General features: G+C 48.1%; 1 protein-coding gene across 1 annotated transcript; it reads left to right on the top strand.

Annotated features, from left to right (window-relative positions):
- The first annotated feature begins 5,887 nt into the window (after positions 1 to 5,887).
- Positions 5,888 to 10,649, top strand: LOC137380864 (putative uncharacterized protein DDB_G0282133). The gene is made up of 4 exons (XM_068053273.1): positions 5,888 to 5,941; positions 7,227 to 7,384; positions 7,884 to 8,873; positions 8,993 to 10,649. The coding sequence occupies exons 1-4, from the start codon at positions 5,888 to 5,890 to the stop codon at positions 10,647 to 10,649; spliced, it is 2,859 nt and encodes a 952-aa protein (XP_067909374.1).
- The last annotated feature ends 4,718 nt before the right edge of the window (positions 10,650 to 15,367 follow it).

Here is a 15,367-nt window from a genome sequence, read left to right as displayed (position 1 = left end):
CATTGATGAACCCTTGCTCCTCTTCACCATTTCAAACCACTTTTCTTGTCCCGTCATTCATAAAAAGGATGCTCACGCATTTGACTTCACATGGCAATATTTACATTGTGCTCATAAAGGAAAACAGTGCACAGTTACAGGAATAAGACACCCCATTGACCCACCCAGCACTCTGCATGACCAGGTGGCCTCCGCACTCGGCCATTTCTAGGCAGTGCTCCCCTTGTGGCCTTGGAGGAGGAGGAGGAGGAGGAAGCCTGCTCACTGGTCTCTGCCTGTGGCAGGTGGCGGTTGTCCTCATCATGGAGGTGCAAGTGGGGTCATCTCCAGAGGCCAGTGCTCCTGAATGATTGCAGGGGTAGCCTCCATCACTGGAGATGCTGCCTATGTCACAGTGGCCAAGGAGGCCGAAGATGATGATGGCACCTCATGACGGGTGGCACCGTCATTCTCCTCGGTGAAATCCTCAGCTCCTGGCTGCCGGTCCTGATGGCTGGAGGGAAGCAGCAGCTGGGGCACAATTGGCATCCTCTCCAAACATCCCTGCACCTCAGTGCCCCTGACTGGTCCAGGCAACATCGTGTGGCAGGCATCTTGTGTACGTCAGTGCGCAGTTCCTGCATGCACTCCAAGTGCTGCCGCATATGGCTCTTCATGAGATTGGCCCCTCTCTCAGTGGAGGAGCTCATGTGCTCACAACCCTGAACAATGGTGGTGCGCATGAGCTGGATGGGCTCCTCCATTCTTTACCCATGACCCTGCACTGCCTTAGGAAATTCTGACATGTGGGAGCACATCTGCTGCTGCTGGTCTAGGAAGAGCCTCCTTTCCTGTGACTCCTGAGGGCCTGCATCTGTGCCCATCTGAGCAGACTGTGTCTGCCCTCATCCTCTGAGGGCAGCTGCCTCTGGCACCTCCTCCACACTAGTGCTGTGCTCCTCACCTCGTGCCACCGTGCGCAAGACCCACTGATGTGACTGTACCTATGCTGGTGGACGGTATGCTTGTAAGATGTGATGGTGCTTCTTCTGAACTTTGCTGCTGCTGCTCATGGCCCAGTGATGGTGAGGGAGATGGTCTCCTTGCCTCAACATCTGCACCTGTGGGAGACACACAAAGAGACCATGAGAGCTAGCCTTGGGGAGCAGAAGCCTCTGCAGTGCTGAGGCTTCCCAATGTAACTCAGCACTCAGCATGTTGTTGGACAGGCTGGAGTGCAAGGCTTCCCCTTAACAAGTGCGTTGTCCTCTCTAATCACTGTTTCCACCACAAATGCCCATCTCACTATGGCTGTCTTCCTCATGGTCTGCTACCCTGGCTATTTTCGTGGCTCCTTCCTCCATGGCTGTGATTACATGAAGGCAGTGAATCTATCGATTAGTCTGGGCCCTCTCCTGTATTATGTGCTCATTTCTCCTGCAAGGACAAAAGAGAGTATGCTAAGGCCCTGCTGTCATCGATGGTCAATGCCAGCTGCTCCAATTCATTAGAAGCTGCATGTTTTAGTGCCGGCAGGTCCTTGCAGCACCATGGCTCTGAGTGGCCTGGGAACACACCCCTCTCATGTTCAGGAGTAGCATGCACCCTAAGGCTCCTCAGCTGGTGTGTCTGCTGGGGGGGTGAATATGCAGAGGTGTGTCCTGAGAATTGGGGGTTGTCCTCTCCTTGCCAGAGTGTATCAGGTCACTGAATCTCTTCTGACACTGGATCCAACTTTGGCAGACCACTCTCCTTCAGATGACTGTGTCAGCTGTGTCCATCCAGGCCTCCTTAGTCTGGGCGGGTGGCCTCTTCCTGCCATCCTCCAGAAGAGGAACTCCCTCTACTCCCTTATGGCCTCCAAGTCCATATCAGCGAGTTGAGGGGCCGCCCTGCCCTGGGTTCAGGCCTCTGGCTCTCCTGAGACATTCCAATTTCCTCACAATATAGTTTCTTCCAAGCTGAAGTTAGAACACTCAAACGGCAGCCAAAGTAATGACTGCTGTGCTCTGTTTAAATGAGGCCCACACATGAGCTGTCCCACCTCTGTTCCCACCCCCGTGGCTGCCAAACCCGTCTCCAGGCCAAATAAGGGGGTGCCCCCGTGAAACTTGGGAACGATGACTGTTTCCCCAAGGGCAGTTTTGGGACCTGGAAACAGTCCCGACTTCAGTTTCCAGCCCCTTCAGTGAAAATCTTGCCCTCAGTGACTAAGGGGAAATGGTGGATGAAAAAAATTTTCAGAAAACATTTTGAGAAACACTCTAAAATTACCCCAATTCCAAGCTGTTCAAATTCAGATGGCAAGTCATTTGGAGAGAAATGGAACCCACTGGCAAGATTGTGCAATCAGTGACTGGTTTGGGTAGATGTTTTCCATTTTAAATGTCATGAGCTTATAATGGGGTGGGGGCAGTGTTGTATGATTGCCTTTAAGAGTGATGTCCCTTTAAGATTGTAGTATGCTAATGAGCTAAGTAGCAGGACGTAGTCATGTGTTTCGAAGCCAGAGTCACTCTGCAACTGTAACACCCAGAAGGTTCTGTAAATAGTTTGCTCTGTACTGTATATAATAGTTTATCTGTAATAAACCTGTTTGAGATCTTCAGCATAACTGGACTCTAAGCATCTTATTTATATTGCTTGGACAACGTAAAGAACTCATTATATGGTGGCAGCTGTGGTGAGGAGATCAAGTCTAAGTTGAAGACCTCAGGTAAAACAGCTCTGAAACCGACCATTCCTACAGCCAAAAGAGAGAAAATTCAAGAGAAATACAAACAGTGAACGGACACAAGAACTCACCTTCAACTGTAGAAGACAGAACTCAGAGCAACAGGTTGCAAGTAAATTGGGTGAGTCATAGTGCCAACAGTTGAGGGATACTTTATTAAAAAAATACAAGCTTTGAAGTGCTTGAAAGATTTATTTATTTTAAAGAATCCACAAAAAAAACGGGGAAGACCCAACTCCTCTCCCGGGCTGATCGAGGTCAGTGCCATTACAGGCGGCATCCAATTGCAAAAGTGCAGGAAACCCTGATCACTGTAGAGTCTCCCTTCACGCAGCCAAAGTTTTAAAAAACTTATTAAACACTCAAGTGTGAAGAAGAGCTTCCATTCACACAATCACAGCTATAAATATACCATTAAACTGCTCAAGAATGAAGAACATAAGCAAACTCTATTAAAAAAAACAAGCAATTGAGCTGCCTATTGCTTCTTTCTTCTTTTCTTCTTTTTCTTCTTTTGGGCCTCCTTATCTCGAGAGACAATGGATACGCGCCTGGAGGTGGTCAGTGGTTTGTGAAGCAGCGCCTGGAGTGGCTATAAAGGCCAATTCTGGAGTGACAGGCTCTTCCACAGGTGCTGCAGAGAAATTTGTTTGTTGGGGCTGTTGCACAGTTGGCTCTCCCCTTTCGCCTCTGTCTTTTTTCCCGCCAACTACTAAGTCTCTTCGACTCGCCACAATTTAGCCCTGTCTTTATGGCTGCCCGCCAGCTCTGGCGAATGCTGGCAACTGACTCCCACGACTTGTGATCAATGTCACACGATTTCATGTCGCGTTTGCAGACGTCTTTATAACGGAGACATGGACGGCCGGTGGGTCTGATACCAGTGGCGAGCTCGCTGTACAATGTGTCTATTGCACAGCTGTGTAAACAAGCTTAAGTGCTGCAAGCAAGATAAACACAGAGCATGATCAAACACCTGTTCTGCTCAATCCAAGTAGCTAGTAAAATAACAGTGAATTTCTTAAAAGGAAAAAAGTGCAGTCATAGAACAAGTCTTAAAGCAAGTTTTAAGCACAAGAACAGCAGGAAGATGGATTCCAAATTTCCCAGCATGAACTGGAAGGCCATGGATATCATGTCCGACTTTCAACTTTATAAACAAAGAATGCAGTTATGCTTCACTGACCAAGTGATTGTAGAACCAGAGAAGCAAGCTCTAAAAATACTGATAGCAATTGGAAATGAGGGATTACACCGAATCAATACCTCTGGCTTATCTGAAGAAGACCAGAAAGATCTCGCAAAGATATGGAAAGTGCGAGAAGATCATCTCCAATTAAGAGTGAATTTTAGAATTCACCGCCTGAAATTGATGTCCTACAGGCAACAGCTACAGGAATCAATAGACCATTTCATCAGTTGATGCCGTAGTAAGGACAACAAATGAGATTTCTCAGAAACTGCTATGTCAGAGCGACTAATGGAGCTGGTGATTGTCTCAACACCCATCGAAGAATTTCAGGAAGACCTCTTGGAGAAAAAGAAAGATCACAGGATTGATGTGCTGCTAGAAGATGGCAGGAAGTCCGAAGCCATTGTAGCTGAACAACAGCATCTGCAAGCACTAGGTACAGCCAACAGTATTGGTATGACAACCAGGTTGAAAATACAGGCAAGCTGTGTTGTAAGTGTGGTTGGTCTCACTCACCATGATGTTGTCCTGCATTTCAAGACCTGTGCAAGGTGTGCGGTGCAAAAGTACACCGGGCCCGCATTGCAAGAAATATGGCTCCAAAGGCACAGCCAGATGTCACAGTAGGACACAAACAAACAGAATACAGGTGCAGCAACAGGACAACAGCAGCAAGGAGAGCGCCAGAGACCTGGGTAAGCGCAAGATGATACACAAAGTCCATAGCGAAACAAACCTGAGACAAGACTCAGAGAGGAGCGATTCTCAACCAGAAGACGAGCAGGCATTCCACATCATGTTGATGAAGTCAAACAACTGGAGGATTTCGCTACTATTAATATCACGTGCTCAAAGAAAGCTGGCAAACATACACTCAGGGTTAAGATTGACACCTGGGCTAGTGCAAATATCCTACCAATCCGAATCCTGAAGGATACATACCAGAGTCATTGGAAATCAATGATACAAGCGACAACTGCAAAGTTATCTGCATACGATGGGTCACCCATCCTGTGCAGTGGCACACTAACAATGCAATGCAGCTCTGGTAAGTTGGCATGGAAACCACAAATAGTTTACCTGGTAGACACAAGTGGATCAGCAGTAGCAGGACTACCAACATGCAAAGACCTCAACATTGTGACCATCCACGAGGTCACCAAGGTACCCATTACAACAGAAGAGACTAAAGGTACCCGCATTGAGTCAGTCCATGACTTACAACAGATGTACCCAGACAGGTTCAATGCCATAGGAGGTTTCAAAGGCAATGCCGTACTACACTTAGAGAGGATGCAATTCTATCAATCAGCCCTCCCAGAAAGTGCAGCATGCACATACAAGAAAAGCTTCCGCATGAGTCTGATGACATGGAACACAATGGCATCATCTGTCGTGTGCATCATCACACAGACTGGTGCAGCTCAATTACATGTGTACCGAAGAAAGATGGAGAAATCAGGGTATGCCTAGATCCAAGGTGTCAAAACCTCTACCTAAAGAGACGCCCCCATAAGATTCCAACACTAGAGGAATTGTCAAACCACTGAAAAGATATATGGACTTTTAAGCTTCTATACTTGTAAATTTCACAATCTCTATTCCTGTGTAACTAGTTTTGATGTTTTCTAATTTTATGTGTTTTTACTTGTAGCATACGAGACTTATCTTTGGAAGGAAAAGGGATGTTGTATGATTGCCTTTAAGAGTGATGTCTCTTTAAGATTATAGTATGCTAATGAGGTAAGAAGCTGGATGTAGTCATGTGACTCAGAGCCAGAGTCACTCTGCAACTGTAACACTCAGAAGAAAGTTCTGTCAATAGCTTGCTCTGTACTGTATTTAATAATTTAGCTGTAATAAACCTGTTTGAGATCTTCAGCATAACTGGACTCTACGCATCTCATTTATGTTGCATCAGACAACATAAAGAACTCATTAAGGGGAAGGGGTGAAATTTGACCCTAAAGTGTGGCAAAAATATGACCACAGAAGTCAAGGTTTTCTTTGTCCTCACCTACAGCAATGAACTATGGGCATAATTAGGGAAATCATGGACAGGTTTCCCTCTATTTTCCAACTCTCACTTGCTGTGGCCTCAGTACCTCAGTGTGGGCAAGAGCTAGGCAAGGCTATGTTTGTAGCTCTACACCAAAGCACTTTCAATTACAACATAGTGTGATTTTTGCCTTCAAAGACTATAACTTGCAAATGTGAACCTGAATCTAAGGACAGGAACTTATTTAAGCATCTGTGTTTTCATAAGAGTTTCCTGAATAATAATTAACTGCTTGGGGCTAAGTGCAATTTTGAGTGAAAACAATTCATCTGTAATTGATTACAGGCATTTTTTTTTAAAGTTGCTCTGTTCACAATCGAGTATATAAGGTCAACTCAATTTAAGAGATTTGATTGGAAACTAAGGTGGAGAATTTCCACAGGCCTTCTCACATAAACAGGGTTTCTGCTGAAGTTCTGCCGAGGGAGTGAGAGGGGCTTTAAGGAAATTCACTTTGTCTTTGTTTGTTGCTTTTGGATTCCTTTTTAATGTACAGGGGTAGAAATTTGTCTCAGGCAGTGGCAGATCAGACTGCAATGCAACTGAATATCAGGCACTGTATTTAATGGGTGGTCAATCCGATACTATCAATTTTGTGCCCCTAATCTTTGAAATGAAGTCAGAAGCCCAGATGGACACCTGAGTGGGACAATCTGGTGGTGTAATGTACTACGGTGAGGAAGGGTACTGCGTAGGCTTCCACCTGGAATTTTACGTATATGAAGTCCTCTTAATCTAACCTGGCTCAGCTGACGCTGATGATGAGGAGAGAATTGGTGCTTCCTCAGTGGGACAGAAAGAGTGAACACCAGAAGATAATCTCCCACCCTACTGTCTCGCATCTCTAAGTCACCAGGCACAGAGCAACATTCGAAGTAGCTCACTTTACAATTAACATGCCACAGGCAGGCATTGCAACTAAAAATTAAAATAAAGTTTAATAACCCTTCAAGCTCTGGTGCAATTTCAATAAAGTTGTTAAAAAATAACTAATACAATCATGATAGAAAGATATGATAGTAAATAAAAGAAGGAAATGTGTGACATCGTCCAGGCTGTGATAATAACAGGTTAATTAATATCCTATCCTATTCCAATAGCAGTGTCTTAAATAGACTGTGCTTTGAACCGAGAGAAGATACAGGATATCAAGTGTCTCAGTCTTGCTGTCCATCGCCATTATAAAACAAAAGATATTCTTGTTTGTATCATGTTGGCGGTGGGTCCTTATGACTAAGTTACACCTTAGTCCCTCTTCCTAGCTTTTTGGTTCCTTCCAGCATCACACCTTGCTTCACATCTCTTGGCCCTACTTCAAAGTCTTCATTGATTGCCAGCCTTCTGTGTCCCACCCAACTTTCCCCGAGATGAACAAAAAGCAAAATACTCCAGATGCTGGAAATCGGATACTCTGCCTACGGCAAGTAAAATGCGAAGTATGAAAAACTCGAGCAGGCTCGAATGGGCCAGGAGGCTTGTGGTCTAAAAAGTAGGTCAATACCAAGGGTGCAGAGCACCTTGCCAGCCTGAACACTCTGCTAATTAGATTTCCTTGTTTACATTTCAATCCCTCTTCCTCCCCTGCAAATTAAAGATGAGAATTACCATAGTAATAAAAGCAAAATACTGTAGATGCTAGAAATACTCAGCAGGTCAGGCAGCATCTGTCGAGAGAGAAGCAGAGTTAACATTTCAGGTCTGTGACCTTTCATCAGATAGAATTCATCACATTGTATTACCTTGATGCAGGGAGACTTTAACAAAATCTGATAAGAGCAACAAACATACACAAAAGTTACTTTATTCATCTATAACATTTGTCTTCAAATGACTAGCCATCTGAATTTGAACTGCTTGCAATTGGATAATTTTGAGGTATTTTGAAATAGAATTAAAGTATCTCTTTGTTTGGCGGACAGCCTGCCTAGAAACACAGACACCCTGTCCTGGAACAAAGACACCCAGCCTAGAAACACAGACAACCTGCCTAGAAACACAGACACCCTGTCCTGGAACAAAGACACCCTGCCTAGAAACACAGACAACCTGCCTGGGGGCACAGACACCCTGTCCTGGAACATAGACACCCAGCCTAGAAACATAGACAACCTGCCTAGAACCACAGACAACCTGCCTGGGAACACAGACACCCTGTCCTGGAACACAGACACCCAGCCTAGAAACACAGACAACCTGCCTGGGAACACAGACAACCTGCCTGGGAACACAGACACCCTGTCCTGGAACATAGACACCCAGCCTAGAAACACAGACACCCTGCCTAGAAACACAGACAACCTGCCTAGAAACACAGACACCCGGTCCTGGAACAAAGACACCCAGCCTAGAAACACAGACACCCTGCCTAGAAACACAGACAACCTGCTTAGAAACACAGACACCCGGTCCTGGAACAAAGACACCCAGCCTAGAAACACAGACACCCTGCCTAGAAACACAGACAACCTGCTTAGAAACACAGACACCCTGTCCTGGAACAAAGAAACCCTGCCTAGAAACACAGACAACCTGCCTGGGAACACAGACAACCTGCCTGGGAACACAGACAACCTGCCTGGGAACACAGACACCCTGTCCTGGAACATAGACACCCAGCCTAGAAACACAGACACCCTGCCTAGAAACACAGACAACCTGCCTAGAAACACAGACACCCTGTCCTGGAACATAGACACCCAGCCTAGAAACACAGACACCCTGCCTAGAAACACAGACAACCTGCCTAGAAACACAGACACCCGGTCCTGGAACAAAGACACCCAGCCTAGAAACACAGACACCCTGCCTAGAAACACAGACAACCTGCTTAGAAACACAGACACCCTGTCCTGGAACAAAGAAACCCTGCCTAGAAACACAGACAACCTGCCTGGGAGCACAGACACCCTGTCCTGGAACATAGACACCCAGCCTAGAAACACAGACAACCTGCCTAGAAACACAGACACCCTGTCCTGGAACACAGACAACCTGCCTGGGAACACAGACAACCTGCTTGGGAACACAGACACCCAGCCTGGAACATAGACACCCAGCCTAGAAACACAGACACCCAGCCTAGAACCACAGACAACCTGCCTGGGAACACAGACACCCTGTCCTGGAACACAGACACCCAGCCTAGAAACACAGACAACCTGCCTGGGAACACAGACACCCTGTCCTGGAACACAGACACCCAGCCTAGATACACAGACAACCTGCCTGGGAACACAGACACCCAGCCTTGGAACACAAACACCCAGCCTGGGAACAGAGACAAACTGCCTGGGAACACAAACACCCAGCCTGGGAACACAGACAACCTGCCTGGGAACACAGACAACCTGCTTGGGAACACAGACACCCAGCCTGGGAACACAGACAACCTGCCTGGGAACACAGACAACCTGCCTGGGAACACAGACACCCTGTCCTGGAACATAGACACCCAGCCTAGAAACACAGACACCCTGCCTAGAAACACAGACACCCTGCCTAGAAACACAGACAACCTGCCTAGAAACACAGACACCCGGTCCTGGAACAAAGACACCCTGCCTAGAAACACAGACAACCTGCCTAGAAACACAGACACCCTGTCCTGGAACAAAAACACCCTGCCTAGAAACACAGACAACCTGCCTGGGAGCACAGACACCCTGTCCTGGAACATAGACACCCAGCCTAGAAACACAGACAACCTGCCTAGAACCACAGACAACCTGCCTGGGAACACAGACACCCTGTCCTGGAACACAGACACCCAGCCTGGGAACACAGACAACCTGCCTGGGAACACAGACAACCTGCCTGGGAACACAGACAACCTGCCTGGGAACACAGACACCCTGTCCTGGAACATAGACACCCAGCCTAGAAACACAGACACCCTGCCTAGAAACACAGACAACCTGCCTAGAAACACAGACACCCGGTCCTGGAACAAAGACACCCTGCCTAGAAACACAGACAACCTGCCTAGAAACACAGACACCCTGTCCTGGAACAAAAACACCCTGCCTAGAAACACAGACAACCTGCCTGGGAGCACAGACACCCTGTCCTGGAACATAGACACCCAGCCTAGAAACACAGACAACCTGCCTAGAACCACAGACAACCTGCCTGGGAACACAGACACCCAGCCTTGGAACACAGACACCCAGCCTGGGAACAGAGACAAACTGCCTGGGAACACAGACAACCTGCCTGGGAACACAGACAACCTGCTTGGGAACACAGACAACCTGCCTGGGAACACAGACACCCTGTCCTGGAACATGGACACCCAGCCTAGAAACACAGACAACCTGCCTAGAACCACAGACAACCTGCCTGGGAACACAGACACCCTGTCCTGGAACACAGACACCCAGCCTAGAAACACAGACAACCTGCCTGGGAACACAGACACCCAGCCTTGGAACACAGACACCCAGCCTGGGAACAGAGACAAACTGCCTGGGAACACAGACAACCTGCCTGGGAACACAGACAACCTGCTTGGGAACACAGACACCCAGCCTGGGAACACAGACAACCTGCCTGGGAACACAGACATCCTGCCTGGGAACACAGACACCCTGCCTGGAAACACAGACACCCTGTCCTGGAACATGGACACCCAGCCTAGAAACACAGGCACCCAGTCTCGGGGCACAGACATTTTGCCTGGGAACTGAGACACCCTGCCTGGAAACACAGACACATTGCCTGGGAACTGAGAAACTCTGCCTGGAAACACAGACACCCTGTCCTGGAACAAAAACACCCAGCCTAAAAACACAGACAACCTGCATGGGAACACAGACACCCTGTCCTGGAACACAGATATCCTGCCTGGGAACACAGACACGCTGCCTGGGAACACAGGCATCCTGCCTGGGAACACAGACACCATGTCCAGGAACACAGACATCCTGCCTGGGAACACAGACACCCTATCTGGAAACACACCCTAACTGGGGGCACAAACATATTGCCCTGGGGACTTATCTACCTTAATGCTTTGCAAGACATCCAACAACCCCTCCTTTTTGATAATGAGATGACTGAGACTATCTACACTCCCTTCCCTAGGCTCATCATCCACCAAGTCCTTCTCCTTGGTGAATACTGATGCAAAGTACTCATTTAGTACCTCGCCCATTTCGTCTGGCTCCACACATAGATTCCCTTCTCTGTCCTTGAGTGGGCCAACCCTTTCCCTGGTTACCCTCTTGCTCTTTATATACGTATAAAAAGCCTTGGGATTTTCCTTAATCCTGTTTGTCAATGACTTCTCATAACCCCTTTTAGCCCTCGTGACTCCTTGCTTAAGTTCCTTCCTACTGTCTTTATATTCCTCAAGGGATTCGTCTGTTCCCAGCCTTGCAGCCCTTAAGAATGCTTCCTTTTTCTTTTTGACTAGGCTCACAATATCACACGTTATCCAAGGTTCCCGAAACTTGCCAAACTTCTCCTTCTTCCTCACAGGAACATGCTGGTCCTGGATTCTAATCAACTGACGTTTGAAAGACTCCCACATGTCAGCTGTTGATTTACCCTCAAACAGCCGCCCCCAGTCTAAATTCTTCAGTTCCTGCCTAATATTGTTATAATTTGCCTTCCCCCAATTTAGCACCTTCACCCGAGGACTACTCTTATCCTTATCCACAAGTACCTTAAAACTTACGGAATTATGATCACTGTTCCCAAAATGCTCCCCTACTGAAACTTCGACCACCTGGCCGGGCTCATTCCCCAATACCAGGTCCAGTACAGCCCCATCCCTAGTTGGACTATCTACATATTGTTTCAAGAAGCCCTCCTGGATGCTCCTTACAAATTCTGCCCCATCCAAGCCCCTAGCACTAAGTGAGTCCCAGTCAATATAGGGGAAGTTAAAATCACCCACCACTACAACCCTGTTACCTTTACATCTTTCCAAAATCTGTCTACATTTCTGCTCCTCTACCTCCTGCTGGCTGTTGGGAGGCCTGTATTAAATCCCCAACATCGTGACTGCACCCTTCCTATTCCTGAGCTCCACCCATATTGCCTCGCTGCACGACCCCTCCGAGGTATCCTCCCACAGTACAGCTGTGATATTCTCCTTAACCAGTAATGCAACTCCCCCAACCCTTTTACATCCCCCTCAATCCCGCCTGAAGCTTCTAATTCCTGGAATATTTAGCTGCCAATCCTGTCCTTCCCTCAACCAAGTCTCAGTAACCGCAAAAACATCATAGTTCCAAGTATTAATCCAAGCTCTAAGTTCATCTGCCTTACCTGTTATACCTCTTGCATTGAAACAAATGCACTTCAGACCACCAGTCCCACTGTTCTCCGCAACATCTCCCTGCCTGCTCTTCCTCTCAGTCTTACTGGCCTTATTTACTAGTTCCCCTTCATTTATTTCACTTGCTGTCCTACTGCTCTGGTTCCCACCCGCCTGCCACACTAGTTTAAACCCTCCCAAGTGATGCTAGCAAACCTCGCAGCCAAGATATTTGTGCCCCTCCAGTTTAGATGCAACCCGTCCTTCTTGTACAGGTCCCATCTGTCCCTGAAGAGATCCCAATGGTCCAGATATCTGAAACCCTCCCTTCTACACCAGCTGTTCAGCCACGTGTTTAGCTGCACTATCTTCCTATTTCTAGCCTCACTGGCACATGGCACAGGGAGTAATCCCGAGATTACAACCCTAGAGGTCCTGTTTTTTAACTTTCTACCTAACTCCCTAAACTCCTCCTGCAGGACCTCATCACTCTTCCTGCCTATGTCGTTTGTACCGATGTGTACCACAACCTCTGGCTGTTCACCCTCCCCCTTCAGAATGCCCCCTGTCTGTTCAGAGACATCCTTGACCCTGGCACCAGGGAGGCAACATACCATCCTGGAGTCTCTTTCACGTCCACAGAAGCGCCTATCTGTGCCCCTGACTAGGGTCCCCTATAACTATTGCTCTTCTGCGCTTTGTCCCTCCCTGCTGAACAACAGTGCCAGCCGTGGTGCCACTGCTCTGGCTTCTGTTGTTTTCCCCCGATAGGCCATCCCCCCCAACAGTATCCAAAACGGTATACTTGTTAGAGAGGGGGATAGCCACAGGGGATTCCTGCACTGACTGCCTGCCCCTTCTAGCGGACACCCATCTATCTACCTGCACCTTGGGTGTAACCCCTTCTCTAAAACTCCTGTCTATGACACTTTCTGCCACCTGCATGCTCCTAAGTGCATCCAGTTGCCGCTCCAACCGATCCATGCGGTCTGTGAGGAGCTGCAACTGGGTACACTTCCTGCAGATGTAGTCGTCCGGAACGCTGGAAGCGTCACGGACCTCCCACATCTCACAGGTGAAGCACTTCACCCCTCTAACTGACATTTCTAGCACTAATTAGTTAATTAATATAAAATAAATAAATACTTATTAAATCCTTACGAAATTTTTATAATTAACTATATGGTCCCTAGTGCTAGATTTCTACTATAAATATTAAATGCTAACTAAATACAGTAATCTCCTCCCTCTGGTTTAGTTACTCTACTTATTAATTAGTTAATTAGTGTTTTAATCAATTTTTACCAATGTTTTATTTTCAAATTCAGTACAAATTCCCTACCAGCCAATCAGGTCACAGCTTTCCTGTGACGTCACTTTTCAGGTTTTTTTTTACCATAGGTAAGTTTTTTATCCTTACCGGTCCGGAACTCCGCCCTCCGAGTCTTCTCCATGAATGTAGGCCACGAATCCCCGAGGTAAGTTTTTTATACTTACTGGTCCGGAACTCCGCCCTCCGAGTCTTCTCCGTGAATGTAGCAGGAGCAACACCCAGCAGCACAGGCTGCCTTCTCCAAAGAACAAAGAGGATGGACACCAAGATCCAGCTGGAAGGTGGTGAGACCCCCAACATACAGTTTACAGAGGATCAGCTCCCTCGAAATGTCTGAGCACCAGTGCCTCGGGAGTCTTAGGTTCTCACAGCAGGTCGCTGCTGACATCCGCATCCTCCTGGAGGATCAGGTGGGCATTCATTACTAAAGGTATACAAGCTGCCTGCTACTGGAGGACCATCCCCCTCACCACTGCACCTACCCCCCAACCCAACTGGGTCTCTGTGTCTTGCCAAGTTGTATGCACTCTTCTCCTGCAAGGAGAGAAAGCAGAGAGACCTGAGTGTGAGAAATGGATTGTGTGAAGATGAGGAAGGATACCATTTGTGAAGGGTGATTGTGACGGCAATAGGATGAGGGTGGGTGTTGGCGGTTCAGCTGGGGATGTGAGGTGCCTGCAGAGAGAGGAATGAGTGGCGATGCAGGGTGTGTTGACCTGTTGCGTGCTGTTCAGAATGCTGCGGAAGTCATAGTGTGGGGCTTGGCACATGAAAGTGTTACACCACCCATCCTTTCCACCCTCCTGAGGTCCTGGATCCTCTTTGTGTACTGTCTCCAGGTCAGAGGGAACGCATTTCTTTTGTTGGCTTCCTTGGTCACTTCCATCTATGCCTGCTTGGTTGAGAGGTTGGCCTCTTCCTCCTGTCCTTGGGAGAGCTCACCGCACCACAGTCCCACAGACAAAAGGAAGGATTTCTAATTAAAGGGACCACAACACAGGTTACAAGGGCTCGCCAGCACTTGGATTTTTAAGGCTGCAGCAACCACAAGAATGGAGAGTATTCCTCGGAGGGCTGCGCCCTGGGTCTCTCACTCTTACCTGGATGTCCTGCTGCAGCCAACACTCACACTCTTGACCCCCAGGTCCATATCCGCAATTGAAAGACTGCCCTGCCGGCCTCTCCTAAGACATCTTTCCAACGGTAGGCAATGCAATGAAACAGCAGCCAAAGTAATGGCTGCCGTGGCCTGCTTAAATAGGGCACAGTCCCATTTCCTTTCCTGCACCTGCAGCTGCTATTGGCCACGACACCCATCTCCAAGCCAATTAAGGGGCCACCCCCATCAAAATTGGGGCCGGTGACCGTCTCCCTGGGGGGAGGGTGTGGTGGGGGGGGGTGGTGGTGGTTCGGCATACGGAAATGGTCCTGACGTTCATTCCCCGCCCCAGAAGGAAAATCCTGCACCCTGTCTGTGGCGGGGGCAGACACCCTGTCTTCGAACACAGACATACTGCCTTGGGAGCACAGACATTCTGCATGGGGACAGAGACACCCTGTCTGGTAGTACAGATACTGTGCGTTGGAATCACAGACTCCCTGTCTGGGGGAACAGCTACCCTGGGCAGGTAAGAGTTGAGCTACTCCAGGCTGTCTTCAATGGATGTTTTCTCACAAGCATCTCAAAGTGAGTTCCATACTATGCCATTCCTCTCGGGTCAGATGGGCTCAGCTGAAACGTGCCTGGATCAGATGATCCCTGATGCTGGCATCCTGACAATTCTCTCGAGCCCTGCACTAGTTCTGAC

This window comes from Heterodontus francisci, chromosome 20 (assembly GCF_036365525.1).
Source record: "Heterodontus francisci isolate sHetFra1 chromosome 20, sHetFra1.hap1, whole genome shotgun sequence".
Taxonomy (NCBI): Eukaryota; Metazoa; Chordata; class Chondrichthyes; order Heterodontiformes; family Heterodontidae; genus Heterodontus; species Heterodontus francisci.
Note: the sequence above shows the minus strand (reverse complement) of the source record. Positions and strands in the feature narration are given on the sequence as shown.